The sequence below is a fragment of the Oncorhynchus kisutch genome, linkage group LG6 (genome assembly GCF_002021735.2).
Source record: "Oncorhynchus kisutch isolate 150728-3 linkage group LG6, Okis_V2, whole genome shotgun sequence".
Classification (NCBI taxonomy): Eukaryota; Metazoa; Chordata; class Actinopteri; order Salmoniformes; family Salmonidae; genus Oncorhynchus; species Oncorhynchus kisutch.
The window spans coordinates 81,704,608-81,726,912 of record NC_034179.2 but is presented as its reverse complement, the minus strand read 5'-3'; the positions used below and the strand labels follow the sequence as shown (position 1 = coordinate 81,726,912).

The window sequence follows — 22,305 nt, the reverse complement described above, 5'->3', positions numbered from 1 at the left end:
GGTAAGGATTAGGTAGCTCCTCCTCTCTACCCAAGGGTTAGGTAGCTCCTCCTCTCTACCCAAGGGTTAGGTAGCTCCTCCTCTCTACCCAAGGGTTAGGTAGCTCCTCCTCTCTACCCTAGGGTTGGATAGGGGTTAGGTAGCTCCTCTCTACCCTAGGGTAAGGGTTAGGTAGCTCCTCCTGTCTACCCAAGGGTAAGGGTTAGGTAGATCCTCCTCTCTACCCAAGGGTAAGGGTTAGGTAGATCCTCCTCTCTACCCTAGGGTAAGGATTAGGTAGCTCCTCCACTCTACCCAAGGGTAAGGGTTAGGTAGCTCCTCCTCTCTACCCAAGGATTAGGTAGCTCCTCCTCTCTAGCCAAGGGTTAGGTAGCTCCTCTTCTCTACCCAAGGGTTAGGGTTAGGTAGCTCCTCCTCTCTACCCTAGGGTTAGGTAGCTCCTCCTCTCTACCCTAGGGTTAGGTAGCTCCTCCTCTCTACCCAAGGGTTACGTAGCTCCTCCTCTCTACCCTAGGGTTAGGTAGCTCCTCCTCTCTACCCAAGGGTTAGGTAGCTCCTCCTCTCTACCCAAGGGTTACGTAGCTCCTCCTCTCTACCCTAGGGTTAGGTAGCTCCTCCTCTCTACCCAAGGGTTAGGTAGCTCCTCCTCTCTACCCAAGGGTTAGGTAGCTCCTCCTCTCTACCCAAGGGTTAGGTAGCTCCTCCTCTCTACCCAAGGGTTAGGTAGCTCCTCCTCTCTACCCAAGGGTTAGGTAGCTCCTCCTCTCTACCCAAGGGTTAGGTAGCTCCTCCTCTCTACCCTAGGGTTGGATAGGGGTTAGGTAGCTCCTCTCTACCCTAGGGTAAGGGTTAGGTAGCTCCTCCTGTCTACCCAAGGGTAAGAGATAGGTAGCTCCTCCTCTCTACCCAAGTGTTAGGTTTAGGTAGCTCCTCCTCTCTACCCTAGGGTAAGGATTAGGTAGCTCCTCCTCTCTACCCAAGGGTAAGGGTTAGGTAGCTCCTCCTCTCTACCCAAGGGTAAGGGTTAGGTAGATCCTCCTCTCTACCCAAGGATTAGGTAGCTCCTCCTCTCTAGCCAAAGGTTAGGTAGCTCCTCTTCTCTACCCAAGGGTAAGGGTTAGGTAGATCCTCCTCTCTACCCAAGGGTAAGGGTTAGGTAGATCCTCCTCTCTACCCTAGGGTAAGGATTAGGTAGCTCCTCCTCTCTACACAAGGGTAAGGGTTAGGTAGCTCCTCCTCTCTACCCAAGGGTTAGGTAGCTCCTCCTCTCTAGCCAAAGGTTAGGTAGCTCCTCTTCTCTACCCAAGGGTTAGGGTTAGGTAGCTCCTCCTCTCTACCCAAGGATTAGGGTTAGGTAGCTCCTCCTCTCTATCCTAGGGTTAGGTAGCTGTAGCTCCTCCTCTATACCCTAGGGTTAGGGAGCTCCTCCTCTCTACCCAAGGATTAGGTAGCTCCTCCTCTCTATCCTAGGGTTAGGTAGCTGTAGCTCCTCCTCTCTACCCTAAGGTTAGGTAGCTCCTCCTCTCTACCCGAGGGTTAGGGTTAGGTAGCTCCTCCTCATTACCCGAGGGTTAGGGTTAGGTAGCTCCTCCTCTCTACCCAAGGATTAGGTAGCTCCTCCTCTCTATCCTAGGGTTAGGTAGCTGTAGCTCCTCCTCTCTACCCTAAGGTTAGGTAGCTCCTCCTCTCTACCCTAGGGTTAGGTAGCTCCTCCTCTCTACCCAAGGGTTACGTAGCTCCTCCTCTCTACCCGAGGGTTAGGGTTAGGTAGCTCCTCCTCATTACCCGAGGGTTAGGGTTAGGTAGCTCCTCCTCTCTACCCAAGGGTTAGGGTTAGGTAGATCCTCCTCTCTACCCTAGGGTAAGGATTAGGTAGCTCCTCCTCTCTACACAAGGGTAAGGGTTAGGTAGCTCCTCCTCTCTACCCAAGGGTTAGGTAGCTCCTCCTCTCTAGCCAAAGGTTAGGTAGCTCTTCTTCTCTACCCAAGGGTTAGGGTTAGGTAGCTCCTCCTCTCTACCCAAGGGTTATGGTTAGGTAGCTCCTCCTCTCTACCCAAGGATTAGGGTTAGGTAGCTCCTCCTCTCTATCCTAGGGTTAGGTAGCTGTAGCTCCTCCTCTATACCCTAGGGTTAGGTAGCTCCTCCTCTCTACCCAAGGATTAGGTAGCTCCTCCTCTCTATCCTAGGGTTAGGTAGCTGTAGCTCCTCCTCTCTACCCTAAGGTTAGGTAGCTCCTCCTCTCTACCCTAGGGTTAGGTAGCTCCTCCTCTCTACCCAAGGGTTACGTAGCTCCTCCTCTCTACCCGAGGGTTAGGGTTAGGTAGCTCCTCCTCTCTACCCTAGGGTAAGGATTAGGTAGCTCCTCCTCTCTACCCAAGGGTAAGGGTTAGGTAGCTCCTCCTCTCTACCCAAGGGTAAGGGTTAGGTAGCTCCTCCTCTCTACCCAAGGGTAAGGGTTAGGTAGCTCCTCCTCTCTACCCAAGTTTAAGGGTTAGGTAGCTCCTCCTCTCTACCCTAGGGTAAGGATTAGGTAACTCCTCCTCTCTACCAAAGGGTAAGGGTTAGGTAGCTCCTCCTCTCTACCCAAGTTTAAGGGTTAGGTAGCTCCTCCTCTCTACCCTAGGGTAAGGATTAGGTAACTCCTCCTCTCTACCCAAGGGTAAGGGTTAGGTAGCTCCTCCTCTCTACCCAAGGGTAAGGGTTAGGTAGCTCCTCCTCTCTACCCTAGGGTAAGGATTAGGTAGCTCCTCCTCTCTACCCAAGGGTAAGGGTTAGGTAGCTCCTCCTCTCTACCCTAGGGTAAGGATTAGGTAGCTCCTCCTCTCTACCCAAGGGTAATGGTTAGGTAACTCCTCCTCTCTACCCAAGGGTAAGGGTTAGGTACAGTAGCTGTCTAGCTTGATTGTTGTTGGCTCCATACCTTGCTGTTTGTTCAGATGTGTTCAGTTTCAGTAGAGACTCCCCTTACAGTTAGTGGAGTACAGTCAATGAAACCCTGTGTGAGTGAATAGAAATGTTAAGAGCTCTTTGTCTGAGTGAATGTCATTGCTGGAGCGAGTTATTGGGATGAATATTCATGTCCATATTCTGTAGTTCAGAATATGGGCATGAATGAGACAAGGTGGCAGCCTACATGCATGTCTTGGGTAATGTCGTAGGTGGAGCACCTCTAGTAGGGGTCCGTGTGTCATCAGCGGAGCCCCTACCTGTTGGACTGAATGATATGACTTGTCCCCTGTTGGAAAGAGCTTGATGGGTAAATCCTCACTTGACTGTAGTGGCTGTGACTGGAGGAAACCTGTCAGTATGACTGTGTGTGATTGGTTGTCTGTTTTTACCTCACTAATGGGATGGCTCCATGCTCACTGAAGGCCCTTCGATAAGGACCTGTAAACACATTCTATTTCTCTATAGCTTCTTTATCATCTTAAGTCTTATAACGGCATATTATATACAGACTGGTCACTGTATTACAAATCTGTAGCAAAAATAAGTGCCCAGACCAACAGCATAGAAATACACACACAGACATGTACACCCTCTCACTCAATACACAGATCACTATACTGGCACATACAGAAATACACACTTACAAATGCTAATGTACACACATATACACATTCTCTCTCTCTCTGTGTTTGTGTTAGAATTAATGGGACACCTTAAATATATTTGTTTGGATCCAAGATGTAACTGATACTAAAAGGGACTGTGATTTCAGAGATGGAGGGAATACGTGACATAATCAGTATCTCATTGAAGATTGACTCCATTTATACGAAAGACTTTCAAAGCATTGAAGCAACTGCTTTTCAACCGTTCTAAAGTTCTCTGTGCAAGGGATTGAGACTGAAAAGGAGAGGGGAGGGAAAGAGAAACAAACTGCCAAATCTTCCTCTTTCCCACCCAATCCCCCCACTCCTTCCAAAAACTCTTTCTACAGAAGCATGAGAACATAAACTGAGGCCCAAATGAGTGGGAGGAGAGATATGTTGTTTTAATACTACAATTGTTCTTACAACAATTTTTTAACTTAAGATGGGTCTGAAATACTGCTATTGATATGAAGAGAATTATTGTTACTATTATCATTACTATCATCGTCCTTACTGTTATAAGGTGCAGTTCTCCGTTCTGCCTTTCATGGCTGAGGTGGCACTCTTTTGCATTTTAGGCAATGTATTTTCATAATTTTGCCAGAAGTGTTAGTCGATATAATCCTATAAAATTGTTATCATGAGATTCATGACTGTAGGTCAAAGTATGACACCATGGTGTCTAACAATTTAAAATGTATATAAATATAAAATTATATTGTTACTTCCAAAAAGACAGAAAAAATATCTATTTAGTTTGATGTACAAAATGCTTTACATATCAAGGCTTTTGTCTAGTCATAAAATCACCACCTTTGCCCTCTTGTTTTGGTATAATATTTTGAAATGAAGGTTTGACTCAGATTGACATTGAGGCCTAGATTCAATCCGGAGGGTGGAAGACCCCCATTATAGCACGATTGGCATTTAAAGACAATGTTCCCGCATTCCCAGTAAACACTGCATTTGTCGGCTCAATTGGAAATGACCTCTCAATGTCAATTGCGCTATAACGAGGATATTCTGCGTTCTGGGTTGAATCTAGCCCTAAATATATTTTTATGCAAGAATTCATCTGCCATCCAAGCTTCCTCTCACTTTAAGGCAGCGTTTGTGTATAAAGCTGTGAATATACGTATCACTTTAAACCTCACTGTGTGGAAGCCAAAGTTAGATTCACTACCTTATTCACATTATTTTATGCAGATCAAGATGTAGCTATTGTGCCCTGGAAATGGCCACGAGACAAATGGTATTGTGAAAAATATGCATATAATTATTCACATCAAATTTGTTTATTTTGTACATTTCAAGTCATTATGGATTATTAAAGTAGTATTTTATTTATTGACATTTCATTTGTTTATCTACTCATTTTAACATGAATTTATGTCAGGGCTTTTCAACCGGGGTTCCACAAAACCACCAAAGCAAAACCAGATTTTTATAGCGCTATCAATAACAGAATAAACATTTTGAATTACATACCTACAGTGGAGAATATCTTCTTTATAATTATGTCAACTTTATTATTCAAGTCTTAATATAGAGCCAATTACACTCATTGAAGCCAATTTTACACCAGTGTCTGACATAAGCTTTGAAACAGCACACGTGTATAAGTCTCCAGTGTGGCGAGTGCTGCTGGAAAGCTTTCTTGACTTGGACATACATTTTTGGCAACACATGGCAAACCTTTGTTTAACCAGCTAAACAGTTCTTAGTGAAAGTGTTTAAATGACCTTTCTAGGTAATAGGCTGTGTTAGAGTTTACACTTCCTCTTCCAATTATGTGGGGAGTTTAAAATAATGACAAATTATCTACCAAATCTATTTTTAAATGTTGACTACTTCACCTTTCCACTGTCAATCACCTGATGAGAAGACGTAAAAAAATGTCTCATGTATGATGGGGTCCCTGGGTCGCCTGCTTGCCTGGGAGGGGGTCCCTGAGCAAGGAATGGTTAAATACCCTATTTGTCATTTTCACAGGAATTATACTATTGACCTATTTTCACCTTGCATTTACAGTTTGATTGGGTGCTTTCAGCTTAATCTGTGATCAGTTGGACATCTCTTTTCTCCATCACTAAAATTAAACAAGGGCTCTTCCATTATCTCTATTTACTACTAAACACCACATTGGAGTCCTAAAACACATCCCCCAGCAGTGGGTGGGTATTGGCAGGTTACATGCATGAGTGCTTTCCATCTCACTCCAATCTGGAGGAATGTGAGGCCTTCAGATCCTTGACCTTATGCCCACACGCTCCACACTTCAGCCGTTTAGACAGGGAGAACAATTCACTAACTCAGTTTTTTTTTGACAGATCTGAAAAAGAATCTGATTTGTCAAATGACCAATTAGTGGAAAAAATATCACAATTGGGCTGCCTGTGTAGACAGCCTTACATGAGCAGAGTTCAGGATGGGGAATGACATTTGTGACTGTGATTAAGGTTATATGAACGCAGGTGATATAGCAATAAGGACGATGAAAATAATGGTCACCCAAATTATGGTTTAAGATGTAAAAATTCAAACCCTAAAGAATCTGTCTTCCAAATGAAGGTACAATGTTATTTAACTGAAGTGCTTTCTATACCGCTCGCTCCATTCCCTATGGAAGACCTCTGTTCTGCATGTCCTCCAGGCATCAACTCCCTGCAGAAAGCCCCTTACACAGCTGCTGCACTGTGAGAGACTATGTACTGTTCAGCAGGTTTACAGTCACTGCATTATGCAATGAGTTCATTATCACATTACTCTTAGAATATCAACAAGGTATGAATGCCTGTTCCTGCTGCTATGACAACCTTACCATTTACTAGTGTTGGGTAAATGTGGCAGTGACAAACTTGTTTTGCAGTGTTTTCCACCACCATCTCATAGCAGGATTCAAGAGGTGTATAATTATGCGGTCAGGATCTGGCTGTATAGAAAGCACCATCTTGTTTAAGAGAATATTTTAGTATGAGTATGAGCCGATGAACACTAACTTACAGAATGTGATATACATATGCACATTCATATAAACATAAATATATGAATGACAAATGTTAAGAGATGAATTAATTAGAATTATAATAAAGATGCAGAAATAAAATTGAGTGGCCATTTATTCCATGTACAAATAAATTGACCATTTGCATCAAACACACCTGCTAGGGGGAGCTCACCAGTAAAGTTAGAAAGGACATGACCCAGAGTATCTGATTAAAATATTTTAATGTTTCAGCCTTACATAACAATCAGGAACATAAATAAAAAATAATCTCACTTAGGTCAGCACATTTCCATTGTTGAGTCAGCCCTGGTATTAACAATTCTTCCCACATCTACAGAATTATTAGCAAAAGGGATATTGTTTCACAATCTTGGTCATGTTGGAGAAATAATCCTTACTGCTTTGATAAATTGGTGAGCTGGTTGATTTATAAAAATAAAAAAAGGGGACTGAAGTGACACCAGCTGGATAATTCTGGAAATACAGGTAAAAGTGCCTCGTGCAAAACACAGGCCCCTAAATAATCCATTAAAGATCTCACCCCATGTTAACTTCTTTGGTACTGGGGGGCAGTACTGAGTAGCTTGGATAATAAGGTGCTCAGAGTAAACTGCCTGCTACTCAGGCTCAAATGCTAGATTATGCATATAATTAGTAGATTTGAATAGAACACTCCGAATTTTCTAAAACTGTTTGAATGATGTCTGTGAGTATAACAGAACTCGTAAGGCAGGCAAAAACCTGAGGGAAAAATCCAACCAGGAAGTGGGAAATCTGAGGTTTGTAGTTTAAGCCATTGCCTATTGAATATAGTGTCTATGGGGTCATATTGCACTTCCTAAGGCTTCCACTGTGAAGGGGGAGATGAGAGCTGTTTGAGCCAGGTGTTTGGCAGAGTGCCATGAGCTCAGTCTCGCTCATGCCCGTGAGAGTTAGCTGCATTCTATTGCATTTCTAAAGACAAAGGAATTGTCCAGTTGTAACATTATTGAATATTTATGATAAAAACATCCTAAAGATTGATTCTATACATCGTTTGACATTTCTACGACCTGTTATAGAACTTTGTCTAAATTTTCATCTGGACTATCCCGCGGGATAGATTTGGATTTGTGAACTAAACGCGCAAACAAAAAGAGGTATTTGGACATAAATGGACTTTATCAAACAAAACAAACATTTATTGTGGAACTGGGATTCCTGGGAGTGCATTCTGGTGAAGATCACAGGTAAGTGAATATTTATAATGCTATTTCTGACTTGTGACACCTCCTTGGCTGTATGTTTTTCTGTGGCTAGGTGTGCTTTTGCCGTAAAGCCTTTTTGAAATCTGACAGCAGTTGCATTGTGAAGTTTATCTGTATTTCCACACGTATATTTATCAATGGTTATTTTTAGTATTTCTGTAATTTGACATGGCTCTCTGCACTTTCACCAGATGTTTGAGACAATGCATTTCTGAACATAAAACACCAATTTCAAATGAGGTTTTTGGACATAAAGATGACATTTATCGAACAAAAATGTGTAACATGGGGGAGTCCTGGGAGTGCCATCTGATGAAGAGCAAAGGTTTATTTAATTGCCATTTCTGACTGAGGGCTCTCCTTGGCTGGAAAATGGCTTTATGGTTTTCTGTGGCTAGGTGCTGACCTAACATTATCGTTTGGTGTGCTTTCGCCGTAAAGCCCATATGAAATCGGACACTGTGGCTAGATTTACAAGAAGTTTATCTTTAAAATACTTGTGTGTTTGGGGAATTTTAATTATGAGATTTCAGTTTTGAATTTGGCACCCTGCAATTTCACTGGCTGTTGGCGAGGTGGGGTGCTACCGTCCCACATATCCCAGAGAAGTTAAGACTGCAGTCACCACATCTTCTGTGGAGGGCCAAGATCTGCATGAAAAAAGTGATAGAAAACTGTCTGAAAATAATCACATCACAACATACAAGGCTCCTATGTGATTAATTATTATCAGTCTCCTCAGACTCAAGCCTGTCAGAGCCAGAGAGCACCTTATCGCCACAGATATTCAGAGCCCAGTGCAAAACATCACAGGAGAAAATCATTTAAACAAGAATTCAATTTGCTAGTCATTAGTACTTAAAGCTCACCTTGTAGTTTGGTATCGATTTAGCCTTGTCACCTTTGGGGAAAATAAGTTCCATTAGGACAATAATCAATGAATATTTTTTTTAAATCTACAAGACTCAGACTAAGATTATCCTCAGACTCGGGCCTGTCAGAGCCAGAGAGCACTTTATCGCCACAGAAATTCAGAGCCCAGTGCAAAACATCATTGGAAAACAAAGGTACATATGAAAGAAAACCAGACTCACCTTGTGGGTTCTCTGACAGCCTCGTAACCTTTGGACAATAGAAAAAGACTGCCATAAGGACAATATCTGCAACGGACAATCAAGCAGACAAGACTAACTACATTAGACGCGAGCATCCTCAGACTCGGGCCTGTCAGAGCCAGAGAGCACTTTATCGCCACAGAATTTCAGAGCCCAGTGCAAAACATCATAGGAGACGTTTCAGACAACGTGCCAGACAACGTGCCTTTCTATGGACAAGCAGTGTCCATATAAAGGTTCACCCTCTTGGGTATAGGCTAAATCAAAACGAGATATATTTGCCTCAAGTCGAAATTATAAATTGAAAGTTTTATACAAACGTTTAAGTAGCTATAGCTAACTACTTAGCCAACATGAGCTTCCTGCATACGTTCTATAATTAGCCCACTTTGCTAGCAAGCTGCTAACGTTAGCTAGCCACATCGAGGGAATTCGTTTACTGTCCAACTAAATAAAACATGACTGCTGAGGAAAGGAACTATCTAGCTATATCGTTTAATTCAAATAAGACGAAAATGTCCAGCTTCACACTCACCAGGCCACGTGCAAACCCTCCAGTCTAAGTGAGGAAAAGGCTGACACACCAAAATGGCCGGTTTTATATGTCATTTCTGGGAGGAACAAAGAATAGGACCCCATTTCTTTGGCTGCCTATCGTAGGCGCCGTAAGTAAAAACAATCACATTGTTTCGAAATAACTACTTGAAGTCGAACTATGAAATATAATGTATTTAAAGTGTATTATATGCATATTTAATTTGTTAACCACTTGCAATATTTTGTATTGGATAAGATAACCATTGGAGAGGCCATACATGCCAATGCATACATGATTAATTGGTAAAAATAACATGTGATCAGGAAACTTTATTGCCAGAGTTACCATTATACACTTCAGTATAATACACCTCAGTATAATACACAGTATAATACACTTCAGTATAATGGTAACTTTGTGTGAGTGGTTCTACTTTTGGAACCATAATGTGTGGATTGATAATACTGTATTTCCCCTCAATGACAGCCCAATGTTTTAGGTTCAGAATAATTTGGGATGAGCAACAAGTATTAAATATAGTAATCAAAACGGTTTAAATTCAAATTTAGTCAAAGTATTGAACCATGACAATAACATGAGCTTGAATGCCACGCCTGCATTGCAGAGTCACTGTGTCAGCAGCTCAACGGTCGGATTTTTTAAACGACAAGTCCTGGCAAGGCAGAACAGAGAAGCGTAACATAGCATTAGGCAAGAGATCAGAAGGTATGTGAATGACTGCTGTTGGTAATATGGCCCCCTATTCATCTCCAGAGATCCCCAGCTTTAAAGTAAAACACACATTCTCTCTCTCTCTCTCTCTCTCTCTCTCTCTCTCTCTCTCTCTCTCTCTCTCTCTCTCTCTCTCTCTCGTCTCTCTCTCGCTCTTACACACACACACACACAGACGCACACACACACTCGATGTCCTCACCAGCTGTGGCAGACCCCCAAACACCCTTGGGGAATGTATAGAGGAGTGGCAAGGGGGACGTAGAGGGGGTGGAATTTTGTTCTTCTTATCTTTGACTATATAATATGTGATTCTGTGGCTTGTGTATTTAACAACATACAGTTATATGACAAAACCTTAGGCTCTATATAGCACACATACACAGTGCTCTGTAACAGTCCTAGTCAAAGGTTGCTACCCCAGACCACAGGCACACATACACACTAAAAGCCAAAAACACGGCACACTTTATTAACACTCCATGGAGAGAGAGAGAGAGAGAGAGAGAGAGAGAGAGAGAGAGAGAGAGAGAGAGAGAAAGAGGGAGAGAGAGAGAGAGAGAGAGAAAGAGAAAGAGGGAAAGAGGGAAAGAGAGCATAAGTGGGAGGGGTGCTGTCCAGTGGTGTGGTACAGAGAGCCAGAGAATTAGTTTTCTGCAGCTGTTTTGAAGAGAGAGAGGGGACGGAGAAAGCGGGTGAGGGAGGAGAGAGGGGAAAAAGACAGCCAACTCATCTGACACTGACAGTGGGCCAAAGAAAGGGAAGAAGAGGGAGCAAAATCACAGTAAAAGGAGTGGAAGAGAGAGGAGAGAACTACGGAAAAAACTGAGCAGGCTAAGGGGAGAGACAGAAGGGGAGAGAGAGAGGAGGGTGGTGAGAAACTTAACCCAGAAAAGAAGAGCAAGTGAAAACAGTGAGACCACCAGCAGCAGTGAACGAGTGAGAGGTAAGACACTTTTCCATGTATTTCACTGTAACCTCCGATTTCTCTGGCTGAATTCAAACTTCATTAAGACCTGATACACAAGTCTATTTTTGTAGTATGCATTCATATGTTGCTATATATTTCCTCTAGACGTGAGTGTATGTACTGAGTTATGTGTGACAGCCAAAACGGGGGGCAGGGGGAGGAGAGAGTGTGTATGCCAGAGCGGGTGATGGGTACTGTGGTGGGGGAAGAGAGGGTAGACAGGGGGTGATGGGTACTGTGGTGGGGGAAGAGAGGGTAGACAGGGGGTGAGAGAGTTGGCAGTGGGAGTATGTGCCAGGCTTGAGCATTTCAATACGTTTCAGAAGATGTACCCTTTCTGCTTTCTCTTGGAGTAGGCTATTACAAAAGTGTTGGACTCCTCCAGAGATTTCTAATAGTTTGACTTGGAGAGCACACAGGCATTTCAGATTTTTTTGCATGGTCTGTGATCAAGTCAAATCTATGCCAGTAGATGGTAAGTGAGATATTATTCAAATAATACCTTGATTTGGTATGCTCTTATCACTATCTGTACTGATCGGGGTCCTTCACTAGAAAAACTATTAATTGGTTTAGCAGTCGCAGAGGATATGTGAATTTAGCAGTCCATCTCAAAGGAATGAATGGATACCTCTTATCAACAAAGAAAGCAACCATTGATAGTTCTTCATCGTGTTCTTCCTCGTGGTCTTCCTCATGCTAAAATAAAGGTTGAATAAAATAAAGGTTAAATATTAAAACATTCCCGGCATGCTTTAGCCCTGCCCAGAGGGAGAGGATCCAGTGAGGGGACAGGAAGGGGGGTCAAAGGTTAAGAAGGAAATTATTCGTTATATATCTGGCCTCATGCAGTGAGAGAGAACTAAAGACCCTGTGGGTTGTGTCATCTTCCTGCAGACAGACAGACAGACAGACAGACAGACAGACAGACAGACAGACAGACAGACAGACAGACAGACAGACAGACAGACAGACAGACAGACAGACAGACAGACAGAGCGAGAGAGAGAGAGAGAGAGAGAGAGAGAGAAAGGATCCACACTTTCATCCCAGACCCTCACTGAAGATGGAGAATCATGTGATAACCCATGAATAGAGGCAGATACAGAAGAATCACTGGATCTGATAGTGGGTCTGACTGAGGGAGGGAGAGATAAAGATATCTGGAAAACAGACAGAGAAAGATTAGTCTTGTGACAGGGTGGGATTTGTTACATTCTCTGTAAAATGCCTTGAGAGAGGTTTTATTGTAAGCTGTTTGGGATCATGTGGGTTTGTCTCTCTAGTTTATATTTTGTGTCACTGAGCATGTGAGTCTGTCTGCAGGGCCGACTCTAACCTTTTGTGGATTTTTTTGCAGTTTTAAAGCTCATTTCCTGCAATTCTACACATTTTGTAATGACATAAGCCATGTTAATATGATATCTTAATGAGAATGACTAACAAAATCAATGGGGCCCCCTGGAGTCGGGGAAGGTGGGGTGAGTTTTACCCCCTGTTTATTTTGGGATGGCTCAAATTTCAAAGCTGGGAATTGTGGGAGAGGGCATTCCATCCTTGCTGGTAGACTCAGGGCCTTAAATGCCAGGCCTCTGAGTATCTGTTTTACTGTATTATACTGATACTGTACCACGCCAGATAACTCCCTCTCACCTACTGGTAGTTATTAATCTACCCTGTACACTGTAGAAATTAGACTTTGCTTTTTTCAACACATTTGTCCAATTCTACACTGTAACAGAAAACTGTAATTTATACGGTCATTTGGGGGTATTATCAACAACAACAAATTTGTGGGTGGGGAAATAATTGCTGTATTTCTAATGGTATTGTAAATACAAACCACAGAGTACAGTACCATACCGTATCTTTGGAGCACCAAAAACCTTTTGACCACTAGTGGGTGCACAGTATTGTTGTTTCTGGCTCATTACCATATTTTGAGGCGTGCCTTGTAAGATGCTATTTTTGTTGCAGCAGTGAGTGAGAATGCTGGACCAATTTAACTTCTCTGTGGTTACAGTGCCTCATCAATTTAAAATGTATCAGGGACAGATTGGAGTGGCAGCAAGTTGTAGCCCTTTCCTGCAGTCAATGACCAAAGTGCTCTCTCTGGTCTTATGGGTGGAATGTTATCAATATTTTTCATAATATGCAAATGTATCAACATTTTTTTTTTAAGCAATGAAAATACAGTGTTTTTATGTCAAAGAGTTTTGTCATATTTCAGTCTTCTGTGATTTACGTTTGAAACATTTCAACTCTATATCTGACATGGTACAGGTTTCTTCTTGTTTCTAAGCCCATAACCATGTGTGTGAGGTATATACTTTTGTTTCAAGTAGATTTGTTTAAGACTACCATGTGTGACCATGATTTAGCCCACTGCAGTAAAAGGTTCAACCTTAAATTTGTTGAGCATTTTGCCATGTCCTTGGTCTGCTTTGCTCTGTGGTTGCAGCCAGTTTGGAAGCCTTTGTTAAGGCCTCCAGAAGTGTGCGTGATATAAAACACCAAATATGAGTAAACACTTTGCATACTGCAGCAGCCAACCTGCTTGCACCAAGCCCTTGTAATTACAGAGAAATACTGTGGAATATAAACCCCACCCCTCAGTGAATTTCATTCATTCACAGTTGAAGAGTACTTGCTTTGATACCGTATTTATATTACAGTAGGTATACTACAATATGAAACACAGAATTGTACTTATGACTGAGCTGCCTGTCAAATTCACAGCAAGGCCTTTACAGTGTATCCTCTTATCTGTCCAGTTTTATTAATACATGTAACAATCTCTTGAATAAACTTTACTGTGGAGGAAAATAATTATCTCAGACTTTCTGAACCAAACTGGTCTTCATGGATTTCCATCGTTGTATTCAACTGACCACCTGGGTGGTGTAAAGGTATGTTGAGAGGTGCACAGAATGTTGAAGGACATAAATGATTTCACTACATATTCTTCTGTTTCAGTGGACAGGATGTCGACTCTCCCTCCTGAGGTTGCCACTGAAGATGCCACCAAACAGAGCTTCTGGATGGTGAGTGTGTGTGTGTGTGTGTGTGTGTATACGTGTGTGCACAGAGAAATGGAATGAGAGAGATGGAGAAAGAGGTGGAGAGGGGGAAGAAACAGACAGGAAAACACAGCACCATTTAGCCTCAGGATGTCTTGATAACCTTGTACAAGAGATTCCCGTGACAGACAAAACAGTATTGCTGCTCATAGGTCAGTGTGTACAAGGCCTCTCTATCACACTAGGCTGGCCATATGTTGTTTAGCTTCCGATAAAGGAAGTTCTGCTTCTCTTTTAGCTGGGGCATCATCCCATCATTCACCCACCTCTTTACAGCCGTATCCTAATCATTACAACGTTATTACCTGTTAATAAACAACTCTGAAATGGATTATAACAACTTAATAATACATCATATATGCCATTTAGCAGACGATTTTATCCAAACCAACTTACAGTCATGCGTCCATACATTTTACATATGGGTTGTTGGATGTGTAAGATGTTTATGTAGTTGCAGTGTAACAGTGAAATACTTCAGCTCCGAGCTCCAACAGTGCAGGTGATAGCCAATATGTTTCTCAAATGAAAAATAGATTTGTTTTTAACCATCCTCCATAATGCTCATATCATGATAGGCTGATAAATGTGCTATGGCTATAGGATAGGTTGGTTTGGCTTCTATGCTCCACCAATTGGCAAGTTGCAGCTCCATCCGACTGCTTCTTCTCTTCCTGTTTGCTGGCCTCCTGGTCATTGCCCCAGTTTCATCTCCTCTCTCTGTGTAATTTGGGCTCCGTCCTGTTGTGTTGGATGTGTTTCCAGCCCAGTTCCTCTTAATGCTGCTCTCTGGGCCTCCTCTTCTGGCTGCTGCCTGTCATTGTGAAGTGTTGGGTTAAATATGTGCTCTGACTCTTATTATGGAGTATACTGGTTGTGTTGTCATAGTTGTTACTAGTTCAGTTCTGTAGAGTGTGTAGAACAGCCATCACTGGAGTGACAGTCCACTGTACTGTCTGACTCGTTTGAGTTTATAGGTTCACTACGTTGCTTCCCCAGCATTTCAGATTGTTCTAGTTGTGCCTGTTATATACGCAACTATACAGCCATTTTGATTGCTCTACTGTGTTGGTATGTACATGAAATGTGATTTGTTACAGAGAACCATGTCAGATCTCTGATGACTTGTTTTCTGTGATATGCTGTAGTGTTGTGCAGGCTCAGTTGTAGTGGCTGTCTCGGCCTTTGTGATTGGTTGGCTGCGGCTAGTTCTGGAGCAGTGCTGTTGGCTTTGGGCAAGATTCCTCAGCTGTTTTCACTTAATTCTCAGAGTCAGTAGAAACCACAACATACACAAAGAGAGAGGGAGAGGGAGGAAATGGGAAGAAGATGACCTAAAGGAGAGACAATTACATAGATATTGTTTGGAAACGTGCCAAGGTGTGTGTATGTACGAGAGAAAGAGAGTGAAAGAGCGAGAGAGGGAGAGAGAGAGAGAGAGAGTGAGAGGAAGAGAGGGAGAGAGAGAGAGAAATGAATAAAATTGATCAAACTGAGACAGAGGGGTGAAAATAGAGCCAGGAAAAAATGGAGCGTTTTCCAAACTCCACATCCACAAACACAACTCTGGTAATGTCATTACCCTCAGTGAATTGCCCTCTGTTACTCCATCACCCCCTTTGCATCTGTCCTTTTACTGGCCTGTCTACACCAGCCACACCCCATGGTGCCTTCATTAGGCTTTTACAGAAACCTCAAAACATTAAAATGACTTGTCTAAAGGAAAACAGATCGACGTTAGGATGAGAACAGGTTACAGGTCATGGTGTTGAGAGTGTAGAGAGGAAGGTCAAATTGTTATTTAACTGAAATTAACTTCACTATCCGTGTTAATATCCATTGCTACATTACTACTGTATGTTCAATCTCAAACTTTTCCCTCCGCCTCCTCGTCCTTGTTCACCCTCCCTCCCTCCCTCCCTCCCTCCCTCCCTCCCTCCCTCCCTCCCTCCCTCCCTCCCTCCCTCCCTCCCTCCCTCCCTCCCTCCGACCCTCCCTCCCTCCCTCCCTCCCTCCCTCCCTCCCTCCCTCCCTCCCTCCCTCCCTCACCCTAGCCTGGGAACTACCAGCGCACGGTGAAGCGCACGGAGGATGCCTTCCAGGCGTGTAATGACATCGTGGTGTGCTTCCAGGAGAGAGCCCGTGTGGAGAGGCAGTACGCTCAGCAGCTCAGCGAGTGGAGCAACAAGTGGAAGCCCCTGGTGGACTCCAGTGAGTACTGCAGCTGAAGAGATTCACTGTTTGCTCACTATGTTCCCTGTTGATACTGTATCCACTCTCTCTCTCTCTCTCTCCATCCCTCTCTCTGCTCTCCTCCCTCTACAGGTCCGCTATATGGATCTCTCCTGCAGGCGTGGCAGTGTTTCCTCTCCTCCGCCGACCGCCTCGCCGCCCTACACTCGTCCGTGTGTCGCTCCCTGGTTTCGGAGGACGGGGACCGGGTCAGGACCTGGCAGAAAGAGACCTTCCATAAGAAGCTCTTTGGAGGCTTCAAGGAGTCCCAGGACTTTGGGACTGGATTCGCACGTGCTCAGAAGCCCTGGGCCAAACGGCTGAAGAAGGTTAGAATACTGTAGATGAAAGAGAGGTCTCTCTAAGACACTATGAATCACCACGTTGAATGGACAATCTCTACTGAGAAATTCCCAGACTCAAATATCATACCTTTTTATAGGGTAGGGCAGAGGTAAATGACTTGTAAGTGTTTGTATGGGAGTCTTCATTGAGTCACTAATATGTCAGTGTTACCTTATGCTCCCCCCTCAGCTGGACAAAGCCAGGAGTGCGTTCCATAAAGTGCAGCGTAAGGAGCAGACTGCCAGGGACCGGGAGGTCCACGCCAAGGGCAACCCTGACGTGGCCATCGAGAAACAGAGGAAGATTCAGGAGGAAAGAGAGCTGGCTCAGCAGGAGACGGAGAAAGTAAGTGATAGACAGTAAGAGAATGAAGGAGAGAAGTGAATGTGTGAGTCTGTGTGTAATAATGTGTAACTCTCTCCCCCAGGTGCGAGCCCGCTATGAGAAGGTTCTGGAGGAGGTGACCCGCTATGCCCCTCGCTACATGGAGGAGATGGAGTGTATTTTTGACCAATCACAGGAGGAGGAGAGGAAGAGGATCAGCTTCCTCAAACAGGCCTTCCTGTCCGTCCACAGACACCTGGACGTCACCAACAACGAGAGGTAGGCTACACCTGCAGCCAGACTGTTACTACGATGGTGTGTTTTTATTTTTATTTTTTTGTTGTAGTTGCGTTGTGGAAATGTCTTTATCTCATCTGTCACTCTCCATTTCTGTCACGCCCCATTCTCTTATCCCCCCTCTCTCTCTCCCTCACTCTCTTTCTCCCCCCTCTCTCTCCCTCACTCCCCCCTCTCTCCATCCCTCCCTCACTCTCCTTCTCCCCCCTCTCTCCTTCTCCCTCCCACTCTCTCCTTTTCCCTCCCCCTCTCTCCTTCTCTCCCTCCCCCCTCCTCCTCTCCCTCCCTCCCCCCTCTCTCCTCCTCTCTCCTAGTGTGAAGGCTGTGTATAATGAGCTCCACAACACTCTCATGGCCATTAATGAGCAGGACGACCTGCGCTGGTGGAAGAACACCCACGGACCGGGCATGCCCACTGACTGGCCTCAGTTCCAGGTGCAACACTCACACACACAGACACAGAAGGCTAATGGAAGTTAATGGGGCCTAATATAATGTACTGTAATAATGGATTGATGTAGACTTCTGCCCTGTGTTATTGTCAGAGTTAGTCTAATGTAGTGAACAGTGTTACAAGCTAATGCAGCAGACTGTATAACAGTAGAGCATAGTCCAACATACTGAGTATAACAACAATGTGACCAGTATTACAGTCTCTGGAGGCTAATATACTGGACCGGTCTGCCTTGTTGTCCAATGGGGTCGAATGAAACATCTCTTTCAGGAGTGGACGCCAGAGAAGAAAAGCAAAAAGGGGAAGAAAGAGAAAGAGGTGGAGTCACAGCAAGGCACCATAGAGAGGAGGTAAACATGTCTTTATTGATTCCTCCTACAGTACAACTCCATCTCAGTGATGTTAAGTAGTTGGAGGAATTTACCTTACAGTCTTAGTATGATACAGGAGACGTGTAGTACTCACTTCCCATCTCATTATGATGAATCATATAGTTCAGATACTGACTGTTGTGTTAATTGCTTGTAGTTACGGTTAGTGTATGGTTGATTTACACGAACACACTCTCTCTCTCTCTCAGTGTAATGATCGGAGGAGTTAAGGTCAGGGCTCTCTATGACTATGACGGACAGGAGACAGATGAGCTCTCCTTTAAAGCAGGTAGGCCAACACGCTGTACTTGTCTGTGAGTGTGTTAGAGAGAGAGAGAGAGAGAGAGAGAGAGAGTGGTACTCTATTACTGAATGATATATTATGACCATGCTCCACCTCTCCCCTCCAGGTGAGGAGTTTCTGAAGACTGAGGATGAGGATGACCAGGGCTGGTGTAGAGGGATGAAGGATGGAGGGAGAGAGGGACTCTACCCAGCCAACTATGTAGAGACAGTGTAGTTACACCACTATGTTTGTAAAAATAAATAGATAGAATGAAAATGAAAGTGACTCATTTTGATAAGAAACATTGTGTCTGAAATGATCCTCAGCCGATGTGTACTGTGTACTGTTCCTTAATGAATACCGGCTGCATCACATCCGGCCGTGATTGGGAGTCCCACAGGGCGACGCACAATTGGCCCAGCGTCGTCCGGGTTAGGGTTTGGTCGGGGTAGGCCGTCATTGTAAATAAGAATTTGTTCTTAACTGACTTGCCTAGTTAAATAAAGGTAAAACATTTTTTATGAATAAATAAATAATAACAAATGAAAAAAGTGCCCATCTGCAGGAAAGCGTTGATCCAAAGAGAACACACTATGGGGATATGATAGCTCTGAACTGTTGGCATACCTACACGGCATCAAATATCCTGTTTTTTTTTCTTTAAAATATGTTGGAAATGTTTAATATATTTACCTGAGACACCTATATGAAAGCTATATGATGTATGATGCCTTTTTTGTACAATTTGACAGATGCGATGCTGATTCTATAGGTACTGTACATGTCACCACTTGATGCTGAAGCCATACTGTATGGTTGCTGTTCTTATAGAGCGAAACTCTCCTGTTCGCTTTAGTGAAACATATATTTATGTAGAAATAAGTGCTTATCACAGTGCTTCGACAGGCTTTAATCAGTGATTATTATGAACGGGGTGAAACTTTGACAATGAGCACAATTCATCAATACCTGTAGCCTGATCAGTAATAGTATGAGCAGTAATGTCTCCTGTACCCTGTGTGTGTTATAAGAGTACGATGTGACAGGATTGGGATCTCCTTTCAGAGGGACTGTAATAGATCTCCTCTCATCGCCTTCTTGATGGCAACTCCCCTTAATAGAACCTTTGCCAAAGTGAAGGATAGGATGTCATTTCTGGGCCTGTCCACGTTCTGGTTTTTCTTTTCCATTTCTAAATGCGTGTATATGTGAGTGTGTACTACACATACATGTGTGTGTATATGTGAGTGTGTACTATACATGCATGTGTGTGAAAGGTAAGCCTCGGCCCTCACTGTCTCTTGTAGTAGTATATTTGAGCCTTTCATACTGTAAGTGCCTTTCTAAAGAATAAAATGAAACGAAACGAATGTTGATAACTTTTGTAGCTGTGTTCTTGGGACAGGAGACGAGTGATAACACATTTAATGACTGTGTTTGTGTTGTTCTACAGTACATACAGTATCTACAGCGTTTATTTACACATACTCTGAAGAGAACGACTAAATGTACAGTATATGTGTGTGTTTGTGTTGTTCTACAGTACATACAGTATCTACAGCATTTATTTACACATACTCTGAAGAGAATGGCTAAATGTACAGTATATGTGTGTGTTTGTGTTGTTCTACAGTACATACAGTATCTACAGCATTTATTTACACATGCTCTGAAGAGAACGGCTAAATGTACAGTATATGTGTGTGATATATGTGTGTGTGTTTGAGTGTATGAGCGTGCGTATACAAGTGCTTGCAGCCGTGTGTGTGTGTGTATGTGTGTGTGAATACCATCGGCCTGGGTGTTGGAACAGGGCTCTGGAGCATGTTTATGGTGCCACATCAGTGGAGTTGTCAGTCTGAGTGACAGTCAGACACAGGCAGCTCTGGCTCCCAAGTGTGTATCACAGACTGTGTCAGAGAGTAGAGCAGAGTGGAGTAGAGCATAGTGCAGTAGAGCAGGGCATCCTGGACCTAGTTCAGGTCATCTGCCTGTGATGTCACCTCTCTCAGCCAGATGGGAAGTGACATCACCATATGGTCAGAATTCAATCACACCGCCCATGGCTCTGGATGTTGATGATTCTCTATTCAAAGGACTGCACATAGTGGCACAGCAGGGAAACAAACAGATGGTGTCATTGTAATGTGATATGGAATTCAACAGAAATAAAGGTTATGTATTATAGGTTAAACCTAAATGGAATGTCTACTGTATATCTAGAACCATGCCATGATTTGTATGCCACATAGTTTAACGTCTGTTGATTGGTCAAAATGATACCCCGTCTGTATGGGGTCATGTGAGTAGGAAGGATGGGTCAAAATGGCCGTGGTGGTGTGAGGAAACTATTCATTAAATGTTTGTTTAGAACTTTGAAAGTAAAATAGTTGAGTAATTGTGCTGTAAAAACCTGTTCCTTTGAATTATCTTCCTGGGAAAATGTCATCACTGGACTACTCTCATCACCAAGGACTTCCTTTCATCACCAAGGACTTCCTTTCATCACCAAGGACTTTCTATCATCACCAAGGACTTCTTTTCATCACCAAGGACTTCCTTTCATCACCAAGGACTTTCTATCATCACCAAGGACTTCTTTTCATCACCAAGGACTTTCTATCATCACCAAGGACTTCCTTTCATCACCAAGGACTTTCTATCATCACCAAGGACTTCTTTTCATCACCAAGGACTTCCTGATTGTGTTGATTGACTCTCCTGCATTTCATGTTGGATTTTAATTTATATTTTTGTGAAATTACTCTCATTTTGGTTTGTGACCTTTGAACTCTGGACTACTGAATTGACAGGTGGCTCGATATAGTAGATAGATAGTTGGCCCTCTCCACACTCCCTCACTGTTTCATTGTGAAGGCAAGCCAACATACATTATTAGCTTGTGTGTCGTGATGGTTTAGACTTGCACAAATACAGTGTGATAGAAACACAACTAATGATGCCACTCTGAAGGGAGAAAGACGCTTAAAGGGATAGTTCATCCAAATGACGAATTCACCTCATCTTACCTCATCTTAAGGGTGCATAGTCGTCCATGGAACCGTAGAGTCAGCTACCCCAAGGTTACCTTCACCTTGTAGGGATTCAGTTTCTAAGTTCCTGGTAGTCCGACACCCTTGCTGATAATAAGCGTACCTCTGAGTCTTCATTTGGCCAATCAGAGCACAGCTTATTATCAGCTTGGGTGCACCTCCCTCCTATTCCACAGAGATAGAATTCAGCTATTTATATTCATTAAGAGAGCTCATTTTATACAGTAAGTGCAATGCCAACACATAACAATTAACACTCACTTGTTTGTCACGGCAATTATGATTGGAAACAGCTCATTTACATGCTAATGGTCCCCTGACATCCATTGAAATTGACGCCAGTGAGCTCTCAAAGACAAACCGGTCAATAGTGTCACCTATTTATCTTAGTCAGGTCAACATGTGGCCAACCACTCTCAGTACATAGTCTCTGCCCTCTGTATTTACTATGAAACTGTCATACATCACATCTCCTGCCACTCACAGCAGTCACCACGAAGACAGTCAATGCAGAGAGTCAGTTTACAGTGGCTTTACCTCCGGTGTCATATGATTATATCATTTTGCTTAGAAGAGTGATTTGATCCGATCCCTAATGATCTCTTCTGTTTGTGTGGATCCTCCTTCTCTCCGTCTCTCCGTCTCTCCATTTCTCTCT

The 22,305-nt window shown here is 43.4% G+C and overlaps 1 protein-coding gene, 1 long non-coding RNA gene and 3 other non-coding genes across 5 annotated transcripts; 1 reads left to right on the top strand and 4 right to left on the bottom strand.

Annotated features, from left to right (window-relative positions):
• Window positions 1-6,807: 6,807 nt before the first annotated feature.
• Window positions 6,808-9,592, bottom strand: LOC109883868 (uncharacterized). Its single transcript, XR_002254259.2, has 4 exons — window positions 9,501-9,592; window positions 8,945-8,972; window positions 8,720-8,751; window positions 6,808-8,500 (listed from the first exon to the last, which is right to left on the bottom strand). It is a non-coding gene; the product is annotated as an uncharacterized LOC109883868 (long non-coding RNA).
• Window positions 8,582-8,669, bottom strand: LOC116374535 (small nucleolar RNA SNORD88). The gene has a single exon (XR_004210501.1). It is a non-coding gene; the product is annotated as a small nucleolar RNA SNORD88 (small nucleolar RNA).
• Window positions 8,826-8,913, bottom strand: LOC116374536 (small nucleolar RNA SNORD88). Its single transcript, XR_004210502.1, has one exon. It is a non-coding gene; the product is annotated as a small nucleolar RNA SNORD88 (small nucleolar RNA).
• Window positions 9,056-9,143, bottom strand: LOC116374537 (small nucleolar RNA SNORD88). The gene has a single exon (XR_004210503.1). It is a non-coding gene; the product is annotated as a small nucleolar RNA SNORD88 (small nucleolar RNA).
• A 1,213-nt stretch (window positions 9,593-10,805) lies between the features above and the next one.
• On the top strand, window positions 10,806-19,968 carry LOC109883866 (protein kinase C and casein kinase substrate in neurons protein 3-like). Its single transcript, XM_031827911.1, has 10 exons — window positions 10,806-11,181; window positions 14,182-14,249; window positions 16,340-16,496; window positions 16,611-16,846; window positions 17,052-17,207; window positions 17,290-17,465; window positions 17,798-17,918; window positions 18,208-18,287; window positions 18,518-18,597; window positions 18,719-19,968. Exons 2-10 carry the CDS (start codon window positions 14,190-14,192, stop codon window positions 18,826-18,828), a joined length of 1,176 nt encoding a protein of 391 aa, XP_031683771.1. The 5' UTR covers window positions 10,806-11,181; window positions 14,182-14,189; the 3' UTR covers window positions 18,829-19,968.
• The last annotated feature ends 2,337 nt before the right edge of the window (window positions 19,969-22,305 follow it).